At 33.4% G+C, this 27,751-nt stretch overlaps 1 protein-coding gene across 3 annotated transcripts in view; it reads right to left on the bottom strand.

Moving 5' to 3' along the window:
• TMTC2 (transmembrane O-mannosyltransferase targeting cadherins 2) overlaps positions 1-27,751 on the bottom strand; it is a 446,120-nt gene that overhangs the window by 145,856 nt on the left and 272,513 nt on the right. For all 3 annotated transcript variants that reach the window (XM_019039349.4, XM_055358834.2, XM_063694185.1), the window contains 4 exons: positions 23,840-23,925; positions 23,204-23,388; positions 21,940-22,018; positions 3,157-3,278 (listed from right to left, as the gene is read on the bottom strand). In XM_019039349.4, the coding sequence (XP_018894894.1) occupies positions 3,157-3,278; positions 21,940-22,018; positions 23,204-23,388; positions 23,840-23,925 (472 nt within the window). The remainder of the gene's footprint in view (positions 1-3,156; positions 3,279-21,939; positions 22,019-23,203; positions 23,389-23,839; positions 23,926-27,751) is intronic.

Below are 27,751 nucleotides of genomic sequence, written 5' to 3'. Positions count from 1 at the left end.
TTTGGTTTCTTTTTTTCTTGACATCCTGCTTCATAAAATGCTGTATGTTTCTGTCTCTTTCTAAGGATTATTATTCTTTTAAAGATTTCTTCTGATTTAGAGTTCCTTCTCCTAATAATTTTAGTTCCAGTCTTTTTAATTTGTGTCTTTCCTGATATGACTGATGATCCTTGGTTACCCATTGATGTTTAAGAATGAGTTAATTAATAAAAGCTGAATCGAATTCCTAAGGCACAGACAGGCATTCTAGATGGAATAGATTCACTGTGCTGTGTCTGGTTTGGGAGCTGGCCATTTACAGGGGACCTCTAAATGTAGGTATTTGAAAACCTTTTCCTTACTGTGATTTAGTTTCCCTGGATCAGAATTCAACAATTTGAGAGGTAAGGTGTAAGCAAAAAGGGTGGGCTGGAGGAAAGGGGCTAAACTCTGTGTTGCTGGTATTCTGCATGGGATAGGGGAGGGGTATTAAGGATCTGAGTACTCCATGGGAAGACCCTCAATCAGTCCTCTTTTCACTCCCCTCCTCATTCTGCCTTCAACTGTGCAAGCTGTTCTTGAATCTTGAACTTCTCTTTATTTACTTGTTCTACCTCTTAAGGGCCCCTTTCCCTTGCCTTGAAGGCAGGTGCCTAGTTGCTGGCACTTGTGGGCAAAGGGGAGAGACCTGAATACTCCATTCATTGGCTGCAGTTTACTACCCCATTTTATGTCCCTTAACTGACCTTTTCTGTGTCAGCTGCCTCCATGTCTTGAGCCTCTCCAAGTTTCTTTGATGTAAGCCAGATTTCTTTTCATTGTTATCCCATTCCAAAGTTTATTTAGATTTTCATTTCCTTCTCCCAGGCAAGTCAGTTATAATACTTCCAACTGCTTTCTGAGTTGCAAAAATCAGCTGTAATCTCTTATCCATTGAAAACTCTCTTCCCATTCCTATTGTTCCTGTATAGTATTCCCTTAATATTTTATTTATTAAAAGCTTAGTCTGATTTGCCCACATCATCACCAATTTCTTTGCCCAGTACTTTTATGCACCTCACTCCAGCATTCCTTCTAGATTTGTGTTCTCTTGAAGAACATCTCCAGTAACTTCTTCAGCAAAAGTTTTTAGTAGACTAAATTTTATTTAATTTATTGCCTTGGGAATTCCAGGGTCATGTAGGTAAATTCAAAACCCAAAGCTTGGTAAAGAAAGGACAGGAGCAACACATTCCCAGCAGATACTTTGTTCACTCCTCATCCAGATCCCATTCTGAGATAGGCAAATATTCATGCTGCCTTCTTATACTTGTGGACAAACTTATGTTGTCCTTTCAAGGCAGGTAAGAATTTCCCTGCCTTATTTAGGCATTTAATTCCTGCTCTTCCATTGGCTCAAAGCGTTGTTTCCTATTCTAGAAATAATGAAAACAAACAAACAAAAACCACCTTCTCACTGGTTTCCACAATCAGTAAATAATCCCAGATGAGCTGCAGGACCAGCCTGCTGTTCACTGCTCTGGTATTCAGTTACCACTTCATTTCTAGCTCCTAGGAACTTCTCTTACTACTCATGCTCAGTTTAGTGTTAAAAACATATCTGTTATATTTTATTAAGTAGATCTAAATATTTTCAGTGGGATGTTTTCTGGTTACTTAGTCTACCTATATGATTTCTTTTTTTTTTTTTCTCTTTTTTTTTTTTTGAGATGGAGTCTCACTCTGTTGCCCAGGCTGGAGTGTAGTGGCATGATCTCCGCTCACCGCAACCTTGGCCTTCTGGGTTCAAGCGATTTTCCTGCCTCAGCCACCTGAGTAGCTGGGATAACAGGGACGCATTACCACCCTTGGCTAATTTTTGTATTTTTAGTAGAGACGAAGTTTCGCCGTGTTGGCCAGGCTGGTCTTGAACTCCTGACCTCAGGTGATCTGCCTGCCTCAGCCTCCTAAAGCGTTACATGATTTCTTGAAGAGTATTTTAGTGGTATTTTAGAATGGATATTTGACGATTATAAGTGTTATCTACCATCTTCTGTGGAAAGTAAAATGTTATTATTTTTGAAGTAACACAAAAATACTTTTCAATGAATTCACTTAGGAATCACCTTCCTGATCATTTGCTCTATGTTTTTCTAATATTCATTTATTTTTATTAATATTGAAGAGAGATAAGGTACTGTAACTAAAATAATACAGATATTTGATTCAGACTAGGACTGAAGCCTAGTTCTATCACTTATTGTCTATGTGAGCTCAGAAAACTTACTTAAACTTTTAAACTATTCACTATTGTGTAAAATAAAGACATTACTATTACTCTGAAATACATGAAATTACCATTTTTATAGGTCATAGTGGTACAATACTAGTAATTTTTTATGCTCCATACTCATGTCACTTTCATGGAATGGTGGCCTCCAAGGGTGCTTGTCACATAGTAAGAGGCCATCAGATAGCCTCCCTTCTCTTACAGAATGATTTTAATTAGAAGGAGTTTCAGCACACAGAATTTTATACAATGTTGGCTATTTATAAGAATCAGATTTAGTTCTAAGTACAGCCAATTTGGGGCTAACACTGGTTTGTAGAACATAATATTTATGCAAATATGATTATTAGAACAAATTCATTATGTAATTCCATATTTGGGATTCTCCATTTATATTTTTCAAAGTTACATCAAGGATCATGGCATCTCACATCTGTTTGTTTTGTTTTTTTAATTTTTTAATTCTTTTAAACATTTTCTATAGGTACATAATAGGCGTATATACTTATGGGATACAGGAGATGTTTTGATACAGGGATGATACGGACATCTCACATCTTATCTAGATCAAGATGTAAGATACAGACATCTCACATCTTATCTAGGCCAAGATGTAAGATACAGACATCTCACATCTTATCTAGATCAAGATGTAAGATACAGACATCTCACATCTTATCTAGACCAAGATGTAAGATACAGACATCTCACATCTTATCTAGACCAAACCTCATAGGCAAAGTAACACATTTTTCTATATTTTCTGTACAGGGTTCAAAGTTAGTATCACCACCATTACATCCCTAATAGCTTAGATAACTGGCTGTAAAACAGTACCTCAAACCCCGTCTATCTCAGTCTGCATGGAGAAAACCAAGTTTTAAAGACCAAGGAAGGCGGTTACTCACTGTTAGAGCTAGCAGCTTCCCATAGGTGAGATGAGCAGGGATGTGGTCAGTCTTGGATCTCAGTGATTCCATATACCAATGCTCTGCTTCAGGGAGTTTGCTTAAACGCATATATGCTTCACCTGGAAAGAGAATTAATCATGAAGATCAAAGGGAGAATACAGCTTTTCCACATTATTTGCAACAGCATCATCATCATCATACTGTGTGGAATTTCAGATGCTGTGGGAAGTACTTTCATTCATGTTCTCATCTGATTCCCAAAGAGGTCATCATGATTCCCATTTTACAGATGACAAATCATGTGTTTGGAAAATGAAGTAAAATGGCTCAAGTAAAAAATTTAATAAGTAGTAAAGCTTTGATTTTTAACATAGAACATCTGATTCCCAGACATATGTCTTTTATCATCATTTCTTTTCCTTTTTGAGAGGTATGTTTGTTCTTCATTCTTTTGTTCTTTTTTATTCATATTCATTTATTCCTTTAGAAATTCAAGTATTTATAGAACAACCAAGTGGAAAGCCTTATAAAGGAACTATAAGAAAAAAGTGTGAGATCCTATCCACAAATGACTTACCTTTTTGAGAAAGAGTAATTGAAAGAGTTAAAAATATATTTAGATTAAACACTGCTGCTAATTTCTTTAAAGAAACTATTTGAATTTTATATGTTAACAAGTAAATTAAGGCCAGGATAGGGGGCTCATGCCTGTAATCCCAGCACTTAGGGAGGCCAAGGCAGGCGGATAGCTTGAGTCTAGGAGTTAGAGACCAGCCTGGGCAACATGGTGAAATTCCATCTCTGAAAAAAAATTAGGTGGGTGTGGTGTCACGCAGGTGTAGACTCAGCTACTCAGGAGGCTGAGGCAGGAGGATCACCTGAGCTGGGGAGATCAAGGCTACGGTGAGCCCTGATCGCACTACTGCACTCAAGCCTGGGTGAAAGAGTGACACCCTGTCTCAAACAAAAAAATTATTTTAATTAAATAATTAAAATTATGATTAATAAAATTAACTAAATAAAATTTACCAGTTTCATTTGGAAAATCCAATAAACAGATAACAATTATCAAGCATGCCCAGCACTACATACAACATGAGTGTGAGGCATTTTGGCCACGAGTCATTACTCTAATAATATATATTTTAGCTACCAAACAGTATTTCACTAACAGCAGAGCAGGATAAAAAAGTTGGAAATAAAGCCAAAAGTATACCAGCTTCCTATGAATTATCATTCCCCTTTCCCTTATATGATTATGTGGTGAACAAAATATTCAACTGATGCAAAAATTGTATTTAAGATAATTTATATATTTAAGTTAAATATTGTAGTTTTACTAAGCACTGCAAATGTAGAGACACTATTCAGTTTCTGAGACCAAGCAGTAAACTGGTGACTTGCATTATCTTTCAGACAGACCTTTATATATAAGCATAAGTAATCATAATCATGACAGGTTTTTCTTTTAGAGGCGTAATCAGAGGCTTTTTGTAAATGAATTACCCACATTGGATGTATATTTTTTGCTTCAAAGGAAGAACTCATTCCTTTTTGTTTTAATCATATTCAACTTGTATTACTATGGTATTGTAAATACGAATATGTTTGATGAAGTGAATTGGTTTGAGTCTCTTGATCTTTTGAATGCCCTTTGCTTTGCTGGATAGTGAAAAATATTGGTGACAAATAATACATAGTATGCATAAAAAAACACATTTTTACCCACTCACACATATCTATGTGTTTCTAGTTCGATGAACAATCCTTAAACTATATTATCATAAAAATGATAGTTGAAAAATGTTTGATTTTTTTCTCTCAAAGTTTAAAACATATCTGCACTTAAGAAGTTGGTGAAATTAAATTATATGTCTAAGGAAAGACAAAAGAAATACTGAAGCAAAGATGAAAGACTGGAATAAAATACACAAAAATGCTTGTAGTTGTTAAAATGATAGATTAGAAATTGTTTTTTTAATTTCCATAAATTTCTATAATAATTTTGTTTTTATTTTCATATCTCTATAAAAACTAACACGCTGTCAGATGGATTTTTTCTTGCCATATTGGACTAACAAATGTTTCCAAATAAAGGAAATAGTAATTTGTATTAGGAAAAGTGAATCACTTCATATTCAAACACTATATATAATTTATATAACAGAAAAGATACACAAGCCCTAAAATACTGAAAAATGTAAAGCAATTAATGAGAAAACATATCCACATATTTATCTCTTAAATGGATTATAAAGCCAGATGGAATATGGGCCTAAATTACAGGTCCCATACAAAATCAACCTGAAATTCACTTTGGATCTTCAAGTGCTTATAGGCCAGTTTAAAAAAGTTGTACAACCATTGTATTTAATATAGCTTCTACTTTTCATATAAAAATTTAATTGATTTTTAGAATAACAGTAGGTCTTCTGTACAGAAAAAGAGTGTGAAGATAACCCCAATTCCTGAGCACTTCTGAAATAGAAATCTTCATTATTTTGTTAATATTTAAAATTTATTTCACAAAGTATACTTGCTTTTTTTCCAAGTCAGAAAGCTATCATTATTAAAATCTATTTTAAATATTATTAATTTGCTCAATAATTAATGACTGGTCCATTTTTTTTCAGTAAGAACTTCTAAGCAACTTAATAATTTGTAAACCTTTGAGATAAGAAAATATTAGTGGGCTATAAATGAGTAATGTAATATATCATGCATCTTGGCAAGTATATGAAAACTGATAAATAGACTACTCTGGTACCACTTATTACAACTTTGAAGAACTTCATGTAACCATTCATTGTGTCTTAATAATAACAATGATGACTATGATAATAATTGAGTGTTTACTATGGATTACAGTAACAAGTTACAGGTGACAAATGTCTGACTTATGTTCACCCACTCCTCTTACTCCACACATTTGGGCATGTAGAATTTTTTCTCAGCCTCCCGAAGTGGCCTTAACACATTGCCCCACTCAAGCACTACCAATTGATCAAAGTAGGTTTGCAAGATGAAACAGTTTTTCAATTTCTATAATAGTTGCTTTATAAACGTATCTCATTGCTTACCAAGGAATGTCACTGTTTGGATTTTAAAGATGGAAAAAATTGAGAAGCAGTGTGGCTAAATTACACACTCAAAATCATGAATATGTAACATGGTAAAACTGCAATTTAAACTCAGGACTACCTGACCTTAACTCATTGCCTTCACTAGCTAATAGAAAACAGTCATCAACTTTCCAAATCCCCAGCTCAGGTGAGAATTATGCTCTCTGTTTCTCACTCATAGAAAATCATTTTCTAGCTTGTGATCCATCAGCCAGCCCATTCATTTCACTTTGCCTTGGGCTTATCTACTGAATTAAGAGAATAAGGAAGAGCAATGGTAATCTATGACTGACCTTTAAAACTGCTTTCTACGCATATGTAATTCAGTTCTTAAGAGGGAAATATGTAACACTTTAGTTCTAAGTCTAGAATATGTACTTTAGTTCTAAGGCTAACTTAACACAAAAAGGGTGTATATAAATGGTAATAAAATCAAGATGCAAAACCTAAAATGCAAAAAAAAAAAAAAAGATTGTGGATAAATTAAATACGTTAAAAAAGGTAACTCAATAAAGATTTAAGCAACAAACACTATAAGAACAAGTACTTGCTATATTCCTGATGCTGGCAAGGTTAAGAGCTTTACATTTCTCATTTCCAATCCTCGATAGAGGGTGGAATACCCATTTTATGAATGAAGACAAAGGCTCAGGAATGATCGGTGACTTGCACAAGGACAGTTAATAATCCTATCCAAAAATGATTAAATGGCTTCCCATCGCATCAAGCTGCCTGCCATATAAAATTTATTATTTACTGAGTACCTACTAACATCTTAAATATAACATTTTCTACCTTTACATTATCCCTACACTGTTATTATCAGTCTCATTTTACAAATGAACTGACTATGCTTCAGAGAGCTTAACAAACTCACTCAAGATTTAAAAAAAAAAAAAGCAAATGTCAAATTCAGGATTCAGATTAGAGTTTTCTCTGGCTCTTTCCACTGTACCATTCTACACAAATACTATCAAAAGTCTTCAGAGAGGGAATAAAACATTTAATAACTGGAAAAAGTACCATCAGTGCATTTAGTTTTAGGACAGAGTGGTATATATGGGATTCTACAAGCTTGGTTAAAGTGCTGAAATCATAAAAATTCCATAAAGGAAATGGCCACAGGAAAAGAAAGTTCAATAAATTCAATAAGGAAGGAAACGAAGACACTTGGTCGGGAATAGGACAGGAGATAAAGGTTAAGTCATATTCTCTGGTACCGTAATTTTTCTTAACTTACAATAATAGAAAAAAATGTTTATGGTGCCCAGGAGGAAAGAAACAACGATGACTATTTTCCTTTCTCATTCTGTAAGAAATGACATAATAAAGGTACTTTCATAAGAATGAGAAGATTTGCTGTGCGATGATAGAATGATCAGGTTCATCACCCAGATTTATTTCCAATTCACTCACAGACAAAAGGAATTTGGATGTCTCCAGGCTGGCTTCAGGCAGACATAAACCAGTTTCAGATGTAGAACAAATAATGTCACTCTCTCTCCCTAAAAAGCCCCAGGTCTAAATAACCCAGGCAAAGGCTAACTCCTTAAGGAAAGAATGTTGGGTTGTTGATGATGTAATAGTCTACATCTCACTGACTCTTATGTTTCAAATTACTGGACAGCTTCTGCTTGCAGAAAAAGAATAGAGCATGTAGTGGGAATTATTATTAAGACAGTATAGATTTCCTAATTTTTAAAGAAACCTATGTGACCACTGTTAAGAAAAGAAGACAAAAGTAATTATCCCTTCCTCAACTCCTACAGTAATTGTTAAATGCCTTCTTAAAAAACTCTTGAACATATATCTTGCACATCAATCCAGGTTAACCAACATGAACAATGCATATGATGTTATACATAAAGGTTAAGTAGATTATCATTTGTTCCTACTTACAATCTAGCGACAAAGAAATAATTTATCAGTGTTCCCCAAAGTTTGCTTGTAGGTGCAAATGAAACAAAAACAACAAAAACCTTTCGAAAAATGTGGTATGTATGAATTTGATTTAATCTGTGTTAAAAATGTAGTAACATAGACGTCGTGCTTCAGAATGAAGAAAAATATTAAGTGAGTGACACCTCAGATAGTAAGTGGCTATGGGCAAAATTATGACACAGATAGAGTGATGTGTACGTGACTGACATGCGGACAACAAATTGCATACGCCAAGCTATAACTCAAAAAATTATACAAGTTTTAGAACTTTCCTTATTAAAAAGCTGCCAGACAAGCTCATGGGGGGAAAAGCCTATTTTTCTAAAGGACTCACACAAATTATAATTTTTTTTTCCGGTCTCTAAAGAACAGGGACACTTACAAAATGGTCCCAACTGATTTCTAGCAGGCTTCCAGCCCCTAATACACTGAAAGCATCTCATTGCCAGTACTGCTAATTTTAGGATGCTTTGCTGGAAAAACAGGCATTTTTATCTTAATCTACCTAATTTCTAGTCTCTCCATGGAGTTTGAGAACTTAGCTGGTTGCTAAGGTATTCATTCCATTTTTAAGTAATGCTTATTTTCCTTCTAAGATACCAGGTTTATTTTTGGTGGTTTTTATAATGAATTTATTTTATGTGCTGGTCATTTTTCTTTTAATGAGCACTTTTAGCAATTTTAAGGTTTGCTATGATAAGTTCCCTTTTATAGGTTACTTTTAATTTGTTCCTTAGGAACTAATTTGGCAACATAATTTTAAAATAAAATAAATTCACTTTAATTAATTGATTGATGAACTTGGTTTATCTACCTATTTAAATTATTCATAATTACGACCCAGCACTGAGTTTTATGAATTACATACCAAAATAACAAGACGGTTATAGAACATCAAGAAGATTTAACTCAAATAAGACTACCTCAAGACATGTCATAATCAAATTCCCAAAGGTCAAAGATAAAGCAGCAAGAGAAAATAAACAAATAACATACAATGGAGCTCTAATATGTGACGCAGCAGACTTTTCAGTGAAGGCAGGGAGGGCATGACATATTCAAAGTGCTGAAGGAAAACAAACAAACAAATTTGTATCCTAGAATAGTGGATCCAGTGAAAATATCCTTCAAACATGAAGGAGAAATAGACTGTCCCAGACAAAAGCTGAGAGATTTAATCAATACCAGACTTGTCCTACAAGAAATGCTAAAGGGAGTCCTTCAATCTGAAAGAAAATGACCTTTATAAGCAATAAGAAATCATTCGAAAGTACAAAACTCACTGGTAGTAGTAAGTACAGAGAAAAACACAGAATATTATAAAATTGCAATTGTGGTACATAATTAGGTGGTACATAATTACTCATACCTTGAGTTGAAAGATTGAAAAATGAACCAATCAAAACAAATAACTACAACAACTATTCAAGACATGCACAGTATAAGACATAAACAGAAAGAATTAAAAGTTAAAAAGCAGGAGGGTGAAATTTAAAGTGTACAGTTATTCATTGTCTATTTTCTTGTTTATTAATCTTTTTCTCTCAGTGATAAGTTGTCATCAGTTTAAAATAATGGGTTATGAAATATTATTTGCAAGCTTCATTATAACCTCAAACTAAAATCATATAAAAGATATACAAAAAATAAAAAGCAAGAAATTAAAACATACAACCAGAGAAAATCACCTTCACTAAAAGACAGGAAGGAAGTAAAGAAAGAAGACCACAAAATGACCAGCAAACAACAAAATGTCAAGACTAAGTCATTATTTATAAATTATAATATTGAATATAAATGGACTAAATTCTCCAATAAAAACATTGAGTGGCTAAATAAAAAGAAAAAAAAGACCTAACAATCTGTTGCATACAAGAAACACACTTTACCTATAAAGACACACATAGACTGAAAATAAAGGGATGGAAAAAGATATTCCACGCAAATGGAAAGCAAAAAAGAGCAGAAGTAGCTATACTTACACCAGACAAAACAGATTTCAAGACAAAAACTATAAAAAGAGACAAGGAGGGTCATTATATAACCATACATGTGTCAATTCAGCAAGAGGATACAACAATTGTAAATATATACGCACCCAACTCTGGAGAACCCAGATATATAAACCAAGTATTATTAGGGCTAGAGAGATAGACCCGAATACAATAATAGCTGAAGGCTTCAAACCTAATTTTCTGCATTGGGCAGATCATCCAAATAGAAAGTCAACAAAGAAAGACGACTTAATTGGCACTACAGAGCAAATGGATCTAATAGATATTTACAGAACATTTCTTGCAATGGCTGCAGAATACACATTTTTCACCGCAGCACATGGATCGTTTTCAAGAATAGACCATATATTATGCCACAAAGCAGTCTTAGAAAAACTAAAAAAACCTTAAATTATATCAAGTATATTCTCTGATCACAATGGAATAAAACTAGAAATCAATAACGAGAGAAATTTTGAAAACTACACACACACACGGAAATTAAACATATATACCAAAATAGTATTTTAGATGGATTGGTTTTGAATTCTTATTTTGCCATTAATAGCTGTATGTTTTATAAAAATGAGTGATTTCAAAGGTCCTCAGTTTTATCATTTACAACATGAAGGGCTAAGAATAAATAACTCCATAATCTCCAAAATGGATAATCATTTGTAGGTTCACCAGTGCTCAGATATTTATATACATTCATTTCATAAAGAGGTAAAAATATCCTAGTTAGTTTAAAATATCCTGCTTCATTCTTAATTTTTAGTTGATCTATTCGAGATTGGCTGCATCTAGATCAAGTCTTGGTTATTCCATTTAATAGTTATAACTCTGTTTTCTAATTATAAACATTATACCTGTTCATTGAAGAAAGTCTGAAAGATCATAATTTTACAAGACTGAAAGAATTATATCACCCATAGATAGCCATTGGCAAATTTTGATGTTTTCTCCAAGAATTTGAATTACATATTGAAAAAAATCAATTATATAGTAAAATATTTTGCTAGTTTTAAGCATCTAGGTTCCTTCCAGTGTTTTGTTATTTTAAATAAAACTATGCCAATTTTCCCAAAATTCAGTTTTCTCATTCGAAATCAGTATTCAGTTTGTTGTCTATTCAAATTCCCCTCCCAACATTTTATGTAAGTGCTGCACTTCTGCAATTATCATTGTATTTCTTAATTATCTTTTTTAAACACATCTCTTATTATAACCTCAAAATAAATGTATAGAAGGAGAATTCTTGGACTATCTTTTACACAAAATATTATTAAAGTATCTTTTATACACAAAACATTCTCTATATCATGGAGATATGTATCATTTTCTAATTATATAGTTTCATTATTAAAATGAACTATGTATTCCACATGAAATATACTTTGCTATGTGGTATGAGACAAGTATCTGATGTTATTCTTTCCCAAAGATTTACTCAATTCTCTAGATCAACTATTATACAAATTTCCTTCCCTGACCAATATTTAATTTTACATTTATTATCTACAACAACCTTAAATAATTTGTTATTATTTCCAGGGTCTCCACTTTGTCCTATTGGTCTGGTTTTCTTTTCTCATGGGTACAATATCGCTCTAATCACTTCATCTAATATTTCAGTATCTAGTAGAATAAACAAGTCTTAACCTTTATTATTCGTTAAGACTTTCTTGGCTATATTTCACTGTTTTAGAATCATTTTGTCAGTTTTTGATAAAATTCTTTTCAGAATGTTTATTGCTATTAAATTAAAATCTATAAATAAATTTGAGAAAAAGAGAATTTTTACAAAATTGAGTTTCCCCATTTGAGAATAGTATTCAATTCTTGATTTATTCAAACTCCCTCTCCCACTTTTTATGTACTTATGGAACCTAGCTAGGTAAGCAATTATATAATCTTTCTGCTACAAAACCAGACTACGAGATGCATGGAAGCAGACACACAATCTTTTATATATTTTTCTGTCTTCAACCTAAGTCCAGAAAGCTTTGGCTCCAGAGAGTCCTCGATAATTACCTGACAAATACCTGATCACATTATGTATCTACTTGAATTTAGATGTTACATTTTTTTACTAAGTATGCCCTTGAAGAGAAATTTCCAGATAATTCTTTTTTTCTAGAACCTGCAGTCCGATGAAGCTGTACGACATAAGGGTGATTACATTAAGAGTTTAACTTGCTGTAATTTTAATCATCATTTTTTACTTCACAGTGTTTAGAAGCATTAGAAACACTACTAGAAACATTAGCGAGTCTCCCTTTTAAAAATGCATTTATGCTACAAACCTGGTATAACTTTTAGCAGTCAAATTTTGTGAATCTTTTGTATCTCCATCCCAATATTTTTGTCATCTTATTCTTGTAAAAATAACACCCTCTAGTTGCCCCAGATACATTGCTTCTGATTGGAAATCCTTTAGCGGCTACAGTACAGTAGTATTGAAAGTAAAATGTAATATTATCCAAGTCTTAATTTGAGAAAAGTTAGGAAAAGATTCAATATACAACTCTTCAAGTCCTATAGCATTAAACTTAAGGGGAAACTCTTGAAGTCTGAAAGTGTAGTTTTGAAGCAAACACAGGAAAGACATGGAAAAAAATATGTGTTTCATTAAGGAATAACACCAATTGTTAAGAAGTAGGTTAAACTTCAGTGAAACTTTTACAAGTTCCTAATTTCTAATATAAGGTCATATACCAGAAACATCTGATGTTCCATCAAACTTCAACTTGAAAAAAAGCCAGAAGTCTGCGTAAATATTTCTCTATTTACAACTAGGGATCCTGAAGTTCTCCAGACTAATCAATTTCCTTTATATTTTCAAGGAAATAAATCACTAAAATAATCAATCCACAAATGTCAAAGCCAATTCTATTAAATGCTCAGAATTTTCAAAAAGTATAGAGTGAGATTGTGTGTGTGCATGCACACGTGTGTGGTGTGTGTGCATCTTCACGAGTATGTTGGGGAGAGGTGAGGATCTTTTCCCCAAAAATATAATACTGTCTTCAGGAAAATTAGAATGGAGTCAATAAAATGGCTTAATAAAACTGAGATAATTAGTAAACACTAAAAACATGCAAAGAAGTGCTAAATAGCATTATTATTTTTTTAAAAGAAGTTTATACCAGAGAAAGGAAAAAAGAATGCATGAATACTGTACTAGCCTGGAAAGAACAAATGAAAATAGTATTCAGAGAAACAGGAGTTGTATAGCTGCAGGAAAACGATAAACGAAAAAGCACTCTCCTATGAGTCAAAAGAGTGTAATGGAAGCCTTTTCAACTCCACACAGATCCTTTTAGGAATACATTTCATGTGTACTCCTGAGTCAAGCACTATGTCTCCATAATAGGCAATGAATAATTTATTTATATTATAAATTGCTATATTAATGTTAATTACTAAGGCATAGCACACATTGAAAAATTCATCCAACTTTTAATGAATACTTGAGAATAAGATTCTATAATAATCCACAAAAATCCCATTCCCATAATTAACATGTTGGCAAAAATAATGCATTCCGGAACAAAACTCTGCATGTTCTATTTTCATTCTTTGTTTAATTTGAATATGGCAACGGTTATTGCTTCTCAGCCTTTTGGCTAAGATCAAGTGAATATGGTGATGGCTTCTATCAGTGTAGATAAAATTAAAACTAAATGACAGCTCATTGGAAGAGTTAAATGAGATTTTTATGTAGAAAACAATTTTCCATTACTTATTGGGAAAATCAGACTTGAGTACACAGCAAAATACATACAATTAGTAATGCACTGAATTTTCAACTTAATTTATATTTCATGCGTTAAGGCTCTGAACACAGTACCCCAAAATATGGCACTGTGGCATGCTAAATGCTTTGAACTAAAAGATATTAGGCCGACAAAGCCTTCTAGTATCATGGAAACAAAGCCTTTCTGAACTCCTCCTGTTCTCCTGTCTCCCACCTCTCTGTCTTCCCTGAAACAAGTCATAGACAGATACTCTTCCCCTAAGTGAATCACAGAAATTAGAACTCTTCTCCCCCACAGCAGGGCATAAAATCTAAAAAGGTCACTCTCTCTCTCTCCCGTCTCCCTTGAAGATCCTCATTCCAAAGGGGTGCTGCACCATACCTTGAGGGAAGGAATGCTACAAAGAGAGGCCAAAAAGAATCTGAACAGACAGGTCTTGCTAGGGTTTGCCACTCAGTGGATTACACTAGATCATACCCTTTTGTCCAATCACATTTCTACAAGGCTGTCCATGCTTCATCAAACCTATGCATGAAATAGATTATTTGCTCTAGGTCTTTCACCTTCATTTCCGAAGCCTCCTCTGTCAGGTAAAACTTTCATTAAATAAATTCATTATGCTTTTGTCAAGTTAACCTGTCTTGTTATAGGAGTCTTGGCCATGACCCTTATGATGACTGGGGATAGGTATCACATCTTTCTACCCCTACAGTTGCCTATTCTAAATATGTGCAAGAATATCTTCTCATTTCCTTGACATTGATTTTCAAGGTTGTATCCTTCAGACAAAATTATCTTCTTCCACATGACTATGTCTATTTCATCTAACTGATGTCATTGTCAGCATCATTTAGAATGTTAAGATTTTGAAATCCAATTAATGAATTTTCCAGGTGTAACATAAAATCACAATTTTCTAAATAAAATCCAACCTGTATTTGCTACTGAGTAAAAGTTTTACTCCATATGTATTGTCCCAATTAAAGATTACAATACATACTTTTTTTTTCATTTATTTATATTAAAGTCTCAGAAAACAGTTGTGTGTGTCCATGGGTGTGGGTATGTAGAGATGGAGTCTCTCCATGTTGACCAGGCTGGTCTCGAACTCCTGGGCTCAAGCAATCCTCTCACCTCAGCCTCCCATGGTGCTGGGATTACAAGCGTGAGCCACTGTGCCCAGCCTTAAAACAGATTTTTTTGAACAGAACACACTGAAACTATTTGGGAATCAGAGAATAAGGAGGATATAATTAGGTATTAATTTGAGTATATTCGTACCCTTATAATTCGATTTAAATATAAAGTTTTTAAGCTTTGATCTTTTTCTTTACCACAAAACTGGCAGGAGGATGAATTAATGTAACAGGTGGGCTCTTGTGGTTTTAATAGCAATGAAATATAATCAACTGTCTCATATCATATTTCCAGCAAGTGACATTTAGACCTACACATGATCCTTAGGCAATCCTACTATAGGCATTAAAGTGTTCAAACTCCCCGTAGGGGCTATATATCTTCTGGCCCTGGGTTTAATTGAAACTTTAAACAAAATATATTACCTACTTAATGCAGCTGAACTGGATGCTAGCCTTTGTAGTGTACAGACTAATGCCTAGCAAATTAGCATCTGTAACCATAGTACATAATGTAGAGTTTATATACAGTGTAAAATGTAGAAAAATATATTTTAAAAACTGCACTTTTTAAGGGAAACTTTTAGGAGAAAAAATTTATTTTTTCCTCATAAATTTTATATATTCATTATTTTTGATACATAGCCAAACATTCATGATTTCCTTATCTTATTGACTATATAATCTTCAAAGTATACTTCTAAAATTTCTCAAATCTATATTTTGCCTTTCTGGACTGGTGAACTCTATATACCAGGCATTGGTCTCCTGGTTGTATCCTTTCTGATAATGGAAAAATGAAATGAAATAAAGAGACTTATCTTAAAAATTAGAGGTTCATATTTTTTTTGGATTTCATAGATTAATGACTAATCCAGTTATATGGTCATATTCATATTTGTAGGATTGCCTCACTGATTTTCAAGAGTGCCAATGGAAGCAATCGTAGGAAAATCACCAGAACTCAAAATAGGGGAAGCAGGTGGTATAAAAAGCTTAACGCTACTGGAGTGTTAATACTTCCACACATGAAAGATGTGAAAGTTCAAATCTCATACAGTTAAAAACCATCTCTTTCACAATCAGCATGCTAAATGCCTTGAGCAATCCACTTAAGAACAACTAAACACAGGAGAAAACATTAAGCATGTGAACCATCATGTCAAAAATTTACTCTGAATATCCCCACTTTAAATATATTCCGAAACAAGGTGAGGTAAACACACATGCACATACACACACAGAAGAATCCAACAAAAATAAATGATTCAGTTAAACACAAGCCACACAGAAGGCTGAGAAAGAAACAGACTTCCTTTATACTCCTTCTGCTGACTGAACTCACAACATAATGTACAGACCTAAAGTAGAATTTGAATTTACGAGCGAGAACATTTGCATTGTTTTCAGAAGGTGATTTGTCAGTTCTTCTCACCTAAATAATAGTTTAAAAAACTAAACATCACTTGTAGCTATTTATGACACTTAACTCTTCCATACCACAAGTTTCTTTCTCAAAAATACAATTCTAAAATTCACACAAGCTTTTTATACAAAAAATTGCTCTAATAAATTCATTTTTGTTTCCTATTCATTGTTTTTCTTCCTCATTCTCTGTGAACGGCCCAATAAACTTGGGAAAATATCTCATAATTAAAGAGCTACTGTAAAGAATTAAAAATTAAATCAAAATGTTCCTCTTTATTGAAGATATGGGAAAAAACATTTTTTCAATTTCAAATCTGTGTAAGTAAAAGGTTTATTAGATGAAGGATGATGGAGGAAAATACATTTTCCAATATTGAGCTGGGACTCAAAACTAAAAGGGATATCATAAAACAAGAGATTATCGTAAGAGAATCAGAACAGTATGATGAAAATAAAGGCAAATAAGATAATAAAAATCAATGGGCCATTATCACACATTTCTCCTGGAAAAAAGAATCTCTCCCTAAGATAAATGCATATTGCTCATCATAAACACACTTTTCAGAGAACAGGAAATTATGAATATGTATTTCTTAAGTATCACGTAAAAAATTAAAAAGGTTGAGTTTCTCTTGTTTGTTTTCTTTGGTCTAGTCAACATAGCATAGCCTATATAGCTACAGACAAAATATTTTCAAGGTTAGAGTAATAGTATTCCATTTTATTTATAGGCATTTAATTATTACAGAGAGGCCCTAAAGAGCTCTGGACCAACTGTGAAATCTCCCAGAAAGTTCTTTGAGAGAAGGAACTAGATTAACTATTTACATTTCATATGTCTGCTGCCTCTGTGCTGTCCCAGCACTTGTGACTTAATTTTTTTTTTTTTTTTTGCATACAGAGGTTATTCTAAACAGTTATTATAGACTGAAATGACAAGACAGTTACCCTAGGCTCTCTCTTACTCGGTATAATACATTATGCCCTTTTGTTCTCGAGATATATTACCATGATGAAATGATGTAAATTGCTTGTATAATTAAACCCAACAATTACTCTGCATTGAGAAAGCCAAGTCATTTTATTTTAAATAGTAAATAGGCTTAAAACGACCTCTGGGATTGGAAGAGCTCAAACAGATAAAAATAATTGGACACTGCAGCCTAATTTAGTTTCCTATAATCCCTTAGGATTATTCAAAAGCAATGCTTAAGTAGAGATAATAGGAGTAAGAAACAATTATAAAAAAAGAAAAGAGAAACTGAGGGTGTTCAGAAATCATCCTGCATTAAAAAAATTTTAAATATCTAGTATATTCAATGTACTTTGCAGCTGTTTTATTCTTTATAATAAAACTGTAGAGGTTTTTATATATTTAATTTTTGCTAATTTTTAAGTGCAAAGGAAAACTATTTTGACATACTAAAAAATATGATAGCTTAGGTAACATAGAAGGACTAAGCAGAAAAAGCATTTGGATTTAAGTCAAGAAACTATACTCCCGGTTCTAATACAAACTGTAAATCTGAACTTTATAAGATTTGGGGGAGTGCTAATTTTTATCTTATTAAAGAGATTATTTTATAAGGGTTTTTAAGATATGAGTCTTCCATCTTTAACATTCTATGATTCTAAAATACATCTGTAACTTCAGAAGAAGAGAAATTGAGATCCAATAAATGCCTCTGAGCAATAGAATACAGAATAATTTTGGTTAGGTCTAGATGAAAAATAAATCATGACAGAAAAAGAAAAAAACTCTAACCTACATGGGACAATCTTAATTTGGAGGAAGCACTCTATTAATGAAACCAAGTTAGGTTAATATAGCTAATGGTAAGAGAAGGATTTTGACTGTAGTTACTGAGAGAAAAAGGGAAGTGAGCCTGGAGAGAAAATACAGTAATTCCAAATAGGATAGAACTAAACAGAATCTCCACTGAACTGTGGTGACTACCAAGGCCATAATGATGACAAAAATCTTGTCTATGAAGTAGTCATATCCACATTGCTAAATACAAAAACAGTGACAGAGAATACAATCAACTTTTGGAGTTTAAAAGCCTAAGGAAATGATGATAATTACAATGGAAAGTCCCGTTATAAAACACTTACTAGGTTAAGTAGTTGGACCAATATATTTTACCTTTTTTATCACTTTAATCAATCCTCACACTGATACTACTATTACCAAAATCTTATAAAAGGGAAACTGAGGCTTCTTTTAAGTAATTTGCCCAAGGATGCTCAGGGGAGAAAGTATCAAAGCCATAATTTGAACCGAGGGTATCTGACTTCAGGGACTACCTTATGGTGAATCTCAATTTAATCTAACCTGTTTTCTCAAGTGGAAATGAGGTCCACAGAATTAAGTCACACAACTGGCTAAGAGCAATTTAACACATATTTTGTGATTTGTTCTCTTCATATTTCATGTATTCTCATATCTTCCTAATTATATGCACCTAAGTAAAATTTTAGCTTTTGTTTATAAAATACTATTTATTATCTGTTTATGTTTTTTATGTATGTTTGTAATTCACCTAATTCAGGATGGGAAGGTGTCCTCAATTATTATTACTCAAACATCTTGGTCCTATGAAATTGAAGAGGATAAATGAGAATAGGCTTTTAAACATTTTAAAAAACTACTTATAAGCTGCCATAATAAAATAAATGAATAGTTTTAAAATATGGAAAATTTAAGTTGGGGAATTAATCAAACTTGTTATTTTCTATTAATACAGAAATAGGAAAAACACATTCACTTGGCATTCAGGATAAGTCGACTGGCATGTGGCATAAGGTATATAGCATGTTTTTCAGAAAATGTTCAAGGGGAGATTAAAATCAAAGGACTAGAGTGTTTTTTAACAAAAGCAACTGCAGTGAATTTAGTACTACACTAATAATCACACTAAAATATGATTGTATTTTTTCACGCACACTCCTTTATTTCTAACCTCTAAACAAAAGAAAAAAATAGAATGGGAAAAAATATAATGCTTGTATATCTATACACAAGTGCTTGGGGGTAGTGGTTGTGAAGGGGTAAATGACACATGAGAAAAATGAACACTTACAGGCTAAATCTAGCCAGACATTATAATCCTCCACTGATCCCTAAAGGGCACTAATAATATGTAAATGTGTGAATTAGAAAACACATTCAAGGCTGTTGATAAACTTGATAGGATAATCAGCACACGCTGACAGACTAATGAAACTGATGAACTGATAGGGCGGCTTATCTCCTGGGTCATTTTTTTTCTTGTCAAATGGAGGCTAATCAAAATGTATTAGGAGCTAGAGCCAACACTTGGGGTATTTAACCCATTTTGATTAGGAGGTGAATTCACTCTCTGAGAAAATTATAGTTTCCCGAATAACTGAAACTATAAAACTTGATTGGCTAACAGACCTTCGCATAAAATTAAATAGAAGGCAGTCACCATAATCGTAGAAAAAATCTGGAATTTTAAATATTAAGACCCTCCCTTTAAAAATTGTTAGGGTGCTTTTCAGAGTCTGGACAAAGCAACCATCTCCTTCTCTAATGGAAAATGAGACAAAAGATTAAGTAATAACCCCCAGGGACACACTTATCTTTTGCTGCCTGTGTGAGCTGAGCATCTGTGTAACCATATGAGAGACAGATCCCAAGGTACTGGCTGAATTTTCAAATTTATTCACATAAAATAATTGAATGAATTTCTGAAATAGCTAACTCTAGTGAACATCATCACCACTTTCTATTAACAACAACAAAATACTACATGCAGTCTGTTGCCAAGAATCTTAGACACCTATCCTAATTTGAGGAAAAATGTCTTATTTGATAACTGAGGAAAACTGGGAATAAGGCCTTGGAAGCACTAGAATTAAGAATAAAATAATAAGCTAAAACCAAAGCTAGAGAAAGCAATTCTTTCAGCATTTATTTTGACACAAAAACATCTACCATTAAAATAAAAAAGTTAATTCAACTCATAAATCTACATATCCTAAGTGCATGCTTTATGGACACGTATATTTTATTCATATAGACAGATTGATGGTGAAATGCTGAATAGTAAAAGGCATTGTTTTAATTTATAAAAATTTAATGGCAAGAATATATTTAATGAAGCTAAATTTTACCTTTTAGTAATTATACCAAAGAGGAAAAAAGTGACAATTAAAAAACACTCCAGTGTGCTGTTTAATATGATATTCAATCACTCCACAGGCAAATTGAGGGTGAGATTCCCAGAGACATGGAATAAATATTTTAACCTCTTCCAAATAATTTTGTTTTTCTGTTTACTGTCTACTACTCCAGCCTATCTCTAAACTATTTCTAAATGTTCTGTCCTTTGTAAAAAAGAGAACGTGAGTGTTCTTGCCAGGTGTGTATTTTGTAGTTTGGGAGGGGTTTGGGATTTTTTTCTGTGCTCAAGACATATAGCTACTATTAAATTCCTCAAATATAGAATGTAGAAGTGTACAATAATCCTGGAGATTATATAGTCTAATCTCATTTATTTTATATGCATGAGAGAGGACTAGAAATATTAAACAACTTAAGCAGGTTTAATGAAAAGGGAAAATCTGACTTTACAATTTATGCTTTGGAAAAAAAGAAATATTTGATTTGAGGACAAAATGCTTCTCTTCTCTTTATTATCTCCAAGCAGCAACATTAATTAGTCATTAGGCCACCTTACTTTAGGGATTTTTTTCCAAGTGTCATATGCTGAATATGTGGTTTGCAGTTATAACCATCATCAAACAGCTGTAGTAACAATTTACTACAAGGCAGACAAGGGTCAATCACAGATGATAGATATTTTATTATAATTTCTCATTCTTGACCTCTTATACTCAGAAAAATCCACGGCCTAGATTTACATACTTTCTGATTAATAAGAATTAGGCAACTTTTCAACATAAAACATAGGATAATTGTTGTAGCACATCTATTGTCTGCATAATCTTGTTTTTATTATTAATATTACTCTGAATTTAAAATTAAATTTTAATAAAAATTATGAATTTGATAAACTTACTAAAATTAATGTATACTTTATTACTATTATTGAAAAATTACACATATATAGCTTATTTATTTCTACAGTCTCTAGAGTCTAGCTAATATTCCATACCCAGATGTTTTTGAGAGTCCCTTGCAATAATTCTGGGATATGACCAAGGTGTTGGGAATCGCTGCTTTAATGCATTTATTTGTCATGTCAGAATAAATATGCTCTGTCAGAATTTGAGTATGATGCCAGATTGTGAACGTTTCTTTTGTGAGGATTAATATGATTTATTAGAATTCCATTAAACACGAACATGGGTTCCTGTTTCTCCACAGGTCCCTGAAATATCAATTTAAAAGTGTTAATGTTTTACTTACCCATCATGTTGTACAAGCTCTGTGGGGCAAACTGCCTTGGCATTTTCTGAATTGCTTCCTTGTATACACTAAGGGCTTCCTAATTTATAAAACAAAAAAATAGATAAATCATCACTAAAGTGCAGGGATCATCACTGAAAATAAGATAATAACTTTCTTCCAAAGTTAAAACCATCCACTGCTATTTCTAAATGGTTCACTAGAGGAAAATAATTGAACTGTCCTTTTGTGGCATACTATCTCAATTCCACCAATGAAAACACTCAGCCCAGTCAGTGAAGAATGCCATAGCTTAACGAGGCATCGAATGTTAGCAATGCTCTTTTAACACAAATTTTCTAGTTCATGCAGATTACTCAACTAAAAAACCAAAAAAACTATATATATATATATACATATTTGAAAGTTACCCATTAGTCGTCTAAAGTGCATAATTACTTTAAGTCAGGAAACCTGGTAGGATCTAATATAATGTCAGCTAACAAATCTTCCAGCTCTTGAAACCCACAGAAATTACCAAATGCAATTATTTTAAAAGTTGTATCTTCATCCTTATAGTATAGTTTTAATACATTGCATAAGAGTATGTGAGTGGGAGGGCAGGGGAAAGCAGTTTGAAGGAGAGAGAGGGGCAATAAGGAACTCATGCAGGCATGGCTTCCTGTCAGAGGAAGGGAGGACCAGTCTGGGTCACCTCCTAACTTACTGTGCAACACCCTGTTACACCACTGTTTCTTTTCCCTCAGTTAAGAAATAATAAAATTACATTTTATTTCATAATAGTTTTTTAAAGAATTAAGAGAAATGGGGTGGCATTTATATCAAATCACTTCCTTAATATTAAAGTACAAAGAATATATTTTTTAAAATATCAAACACTGGGCATAGGGTTAACAATTCAAGAAACTGTGTCTTGGATCATCAAACCAAAGAAATGGTGAGCAAAGAAGCTCGCGAAACATTACATGTTATTTCCCCATTCTTGAATAGTCACAATACATATTGACATACCATAATTGCTCTGAGAAACTCACAGGAAAGAAATCTATTAAATTTTTATTTAGCAGAAGCTTTTTCTAAACAAATATAATCAAAAAACCGTTCTAATGTCATCATGTATTAGTTTCTCAAAGGACAATAGTTTAACGTGTATACATATTAGTTGTTCAAAGGACATAGGCTCAAAGGAGGCTGTAGGCTACAAACCACTGAGACTGGATCAGAACAAGGGGGAGGGAAAAGGATAGAGAGGCATTGGCCAGACCTCATAGTGTCCCTGCTCATGATACAGCTTTCCTAGGTTGTACAAACAACTGGTAACAGAGCTCTTGTGTGCATGAGGGTCCTTTAGGTTTTCATCTGGGATCTCCGAACACTTTAAGAATGTCCGTCGGGCTTCTTCCGTCCTTCCTTGGTTCATTAGAATAATACCGGTATTTAAATATGCAGCTGAGGGGGAAAAGTGGAAACAAAAGTGTGAGAAGATGATATACACTTGAATAAAATAAAGTTTTCTTTGTTTCAATTTGGTTTATATGGTTTAGTGCTCATTAAAAAAGAGAAAAATACTTATGACACAAATACTCATGGGATCAATAATGGTAGTGAAACTGCAAATATCACTGCAGAACATACGAAATAGTGTCTGCCAGCAAGAAATTCCAAATATTTTAAGCTTAAAATATAGTTGAGTAAAAGTTATAGCTATCATAATTTTTTTAATGATCAATGGACATTAAAGTATGATGCATTTGAGATATAATTGTTAGAGGTTCATAATCTGATTAGCAAGTATTCAGAAATAAGAGCACCAAGCATTTTCTCAGTGAGGCTGTAAATTAGAGTTAATTTTCAAATATGGAAAGAGGTATAAAAAAATAAAAACTTGAGTATTACTTACAAGCCAGGGTAGGCCTGCTCCCAATGGCCAATTTATAATAATGTAGGGCTTCTGCAAACCTGCTGTTCTCCTGGAGAAGTAGCCCTCTGCATGAGGAAAACAGAAATTTAGAGAAAGGACTGTATTATTATATATAAAACCACAAATTTTTATTTTATATTCCAAAAATAAAAATGGTTAACAGCGCAGTAAAAATGCTAACCTGGTAGTATAAAAATAAATTCTAAATATAAGGAAATGATTCCTCAGGAGGGAAAATACTGGATAGGTATCCGTTGCATTTGTGCTGCATTAGAAAGTATTAGGAGGTATTTTCTAAAAGCCTTTTACCACCACTGAACTTTCCCCTTTTCTAGCTGTCTTTTTTCTCCCACTAGAATTACTAACCACCTGGATTTCTTCTTGGAGCATGCACATTTTCCCATCACTTCGGAAATGAAGCTTGCCTAAGGCAGTGAGATATGTATATATGGAAACATGAGATGCCTCTCTCACTAGCTGTGTTGCTTGGGAAATATTGGTGCTTGGCTGCCTGAAAGGCAAAAGGTAGTCTGGCTCAACAGCAAAAAGAGAGTCACAGTTTAATCAGATGCCAAAAAAGAACAACAACAAAAAAGACTGAAGGCTATCAACATCACCCTTTTCTTGATATTTGGATTTAGTTGAATAAGATTGGATTTCGGAACACTGTGCAAATTTCAGTTCACTGTTCTGAAAAACATCTTTCTCTGCAGACCCCAAGAGTCCATAGGCTTTCTTAGAAGGCTCTAAGGTAGTAACTGCATGTAATATCTCAGCCATGCCAGAACCCACCCTCATGACTGAATGAAATCAATTACAGGCATGTCTATGAAAACAAGGTGTTGGAGAATTGAACTAAGTTCAAAAAGCTCGCACAGAGGGTTTTTTGGCCTATCCCCATTCTCTTGTAATCAGTTAAGTATCTTACAGACATTCCGCACATCTATTGAGCCTGAATACTGCTGTTATCATCTCAAATTGCAGATTCAACTTGGCAGCTGCTGAGGTCTGTGAAAGGCTGGTAAAAGGGAGGTCAGAGAAAAGAGAAGACTACTAATAAAAACTTATTCTGTTAAGCATTTTAAAATACATCATTTAATGAGCATCTTGGTAAAATATTTAAAATTAAAGAATGCTCACTTGTGTCAAAAGCATATATTAAAAACTTCATTATTTCTCATAGTTGCTAAAAAGTCATCTGAATACAGAATTCCCAAACACAATAAGATCACTTTCACATATATATATATATAAATAAATAAAAATTTGGACAACAGTTAATCTGATCATGAAATTAATATGCTGTGCTGTCAAGCGTTCTTGTCTGCTCCTGGGAACAAGAGAGAATAAAGCTTCCTGCAGTAGTTAAGCATTTGTGGAAATGGTTAGTTTTATTCAAACATGGGTAAAATTGATAAAGAGGATGAAAAAATTTTTAAAAAGGAATAATACTCTTTATGACAATAATTTTATTGACATAATGCTTTCCCATTAATTAAGCTCATACATATTAGCTAACTTCTGAAACTTATCTACAACCTTAAATGTCTTCATGGCTTTGCTTTAAAATTCAGATAAAGAAAAAAAATTCAGATAAAGAGGTGCATCTCCCTTGATAGAAGGGTAAGGGCACCAGGGGAGAAATACCATCTAGATATTTAATTCTATTTTTTCTAGCTTCTTTAGAAATTAAAATCGTTCAATCAACCCCTCTTTGTCCAATATCTTCAGCTGCTTTTATCATACGGTTTTCTTTTCTTAAGAATACAAAAATGTTCGTGTACCTCTGAGACACAGGAGAAGAAAACACCCGTATAACCTTTATTCATTCTTGTATCCACCTCTAACTATTGCTTATGATTGTTCTTCCCTTCAAAGCCAGATTTTCTTTAAGAATGGTCTGTGGTGTATATGACCAATGCCCCAATCCCATTTACCCCTAAATCCTGTTTAGATTCTCTTCCCAGAATTCCCCTGAAATGTCCTATTAAATTTCTACCAATCATCAAACCCTCAAAATAGTGCACCTATGTGAAACTCCACTCAACTACTACACCTCAGACTACTGAATTCATCTTCCTTCCTGAAACTCTGTATTTCTTGGGCTCCTGGGAGACCAGTCTCTTCTTGAGACCCTCCTACACAGAATGAAAAAGAAAATGTCTCTTTATTCATGAACTCCTTTAAAAGGAGTTGGTGTTTTACAGGATTTTGTACTTGTCTCTAGGAATAAATACAGTCTCTATGGATAACTACAGTCTCTGCATGACATCATGCATAAATGTGGCTCATGTACATGCTGACTGCTCACAGTTTTGAAAAAATGATCTCCCTCCTGCCATCCAGATCTGCTTTCAAAAGCTGATTGAGCCACATCAAGATAGAGGCTCACTGAAATTTCAAAATCAATACATCCAAAATATGAAATCAGTATCTCCCACCTAAAAATAAATAAATGAAATAAATAAAATAGGGAAAAAAATCTTTGTAATTAACACAATCATTCACTAAAGTTGCTAAAATGAGAAACCTGATTATCACTCTTAGGTCTTCACTTATCTTCACAATTCCATGTTTTGTCTACTAAGCCCACCTATTCTTATTTTCTAAGGCTCTTTACTCTGCCCATCAAGGTTTATCTTTATGCTTCTGTCAGAGCCCTTTTTATCTTTTCTGTCACCTGAATGATGGCAATAGCCCACTAATTAGTCTCCACATAATTACATTCCAAAAGGGCAAATATGCTATTAGGCTAGATGGAATGAACACGAAGGGAATGAGCACATATCTCTGACAATGTACCTAAAGCCCAAAAACATTGAAAACTGATGTACTTAGCCTCGTGGGATTCCAATGCTGATAGACTATATTCCTGTCATTATCCAATTCATAAAATATACAAAGAAGAAAAAAATGATAAATAGTATAATAACCACACTAGGACAACCCTGTTCTGCCTGCCTTATTCTTGTGGGGAGGGGCCGGATCCTAGTCACTCAGAGGAATTCAGCAAGTCATTTCCAGGAATATATATATACTGTGAGTCTTTGAATTAGAATATCATCATCTTCTACATAATCTGAATAAAGTTAGCAATAGAGTGAGTCTAAGATAGATGACTATTGTGACTGATTTCTTATGGGCTAAGGATTTAATTGAGCATTAACTATGCCCAAGAATGGATGCTGCAAATGTGAACAAGACAGAGTTGCACTTGCCTATGGATGCAAAATCTACTGAGGGAGACAAATAAGAAAACAAATGGTGTAGAAAATTACTGTACTGGAGGACAGAGGACCAACATTACCCAGCCCAGGAATGGATAAGGAAAGGTCTGGAGTCCAAATAGGACTGGAGACTGCCAGTAGGCAGACGCTGAAAGCACCCCACAGTAAAAAGAGTTATCAGCTCCACATTACAAAGGGAGAAAGAGAGGCTCAGAGAACTAACCAACTCTCTCTAGTTATTATGATTAATAAGAGGCAAAGCCAGAATTAGAACAGTTTCCGATACTAAATCTCATGCTCTTTCTAGAAGGAAAAGAGAAAAGAGATGAAATACTTCAATTCCAGGTACATGTGTACTCGGTTATGTTTCTTTTTGCTGTAAAACTTGCCAAATTTTATATAATGTTAATTTGTGTTGATACACTGAAAAGGAGTCAAATGCCATTTTGGAAGTTCTGGATAAATTTGGGCCAATTCTAGCACTGTTATGACTAGGGTTCTGTTAGTGTTGTTTTCTAGATTGAGAAAACCCTTTTTTATTTTACTGATAACATGATAGACAGATAGAAATCCTTCATGTTACAATAGTTACAATAATAATAATAATAATAGTGGCAGAGAAACTTATTCAGCACAGAATATATGGAGCATTTTACATATATTA

The sequence above is a fragment of the Gorilla gorilla genome, chromosome 10, assembly GCF_029281585.2.
Source record: "Gorilla gorilla gorilla isolate KB3781 chromosome 10, NHGRI_mGorGor1-v2.1_pri, whole genome shotgun sequence".
In the NCBI taxonomy this organism is placed as follows: domain Eukaryota; kingdom Metazoa; phylum Chordata; class Mammalia; order Primates; family Hominidae; genus Gorilla; species Gorilla gorilla.
The sequence above is the reverse complement of the archived record's forward strand: the minus strand, read 5'-3'. Positions and strand labels throughout refer to the sequence as shown.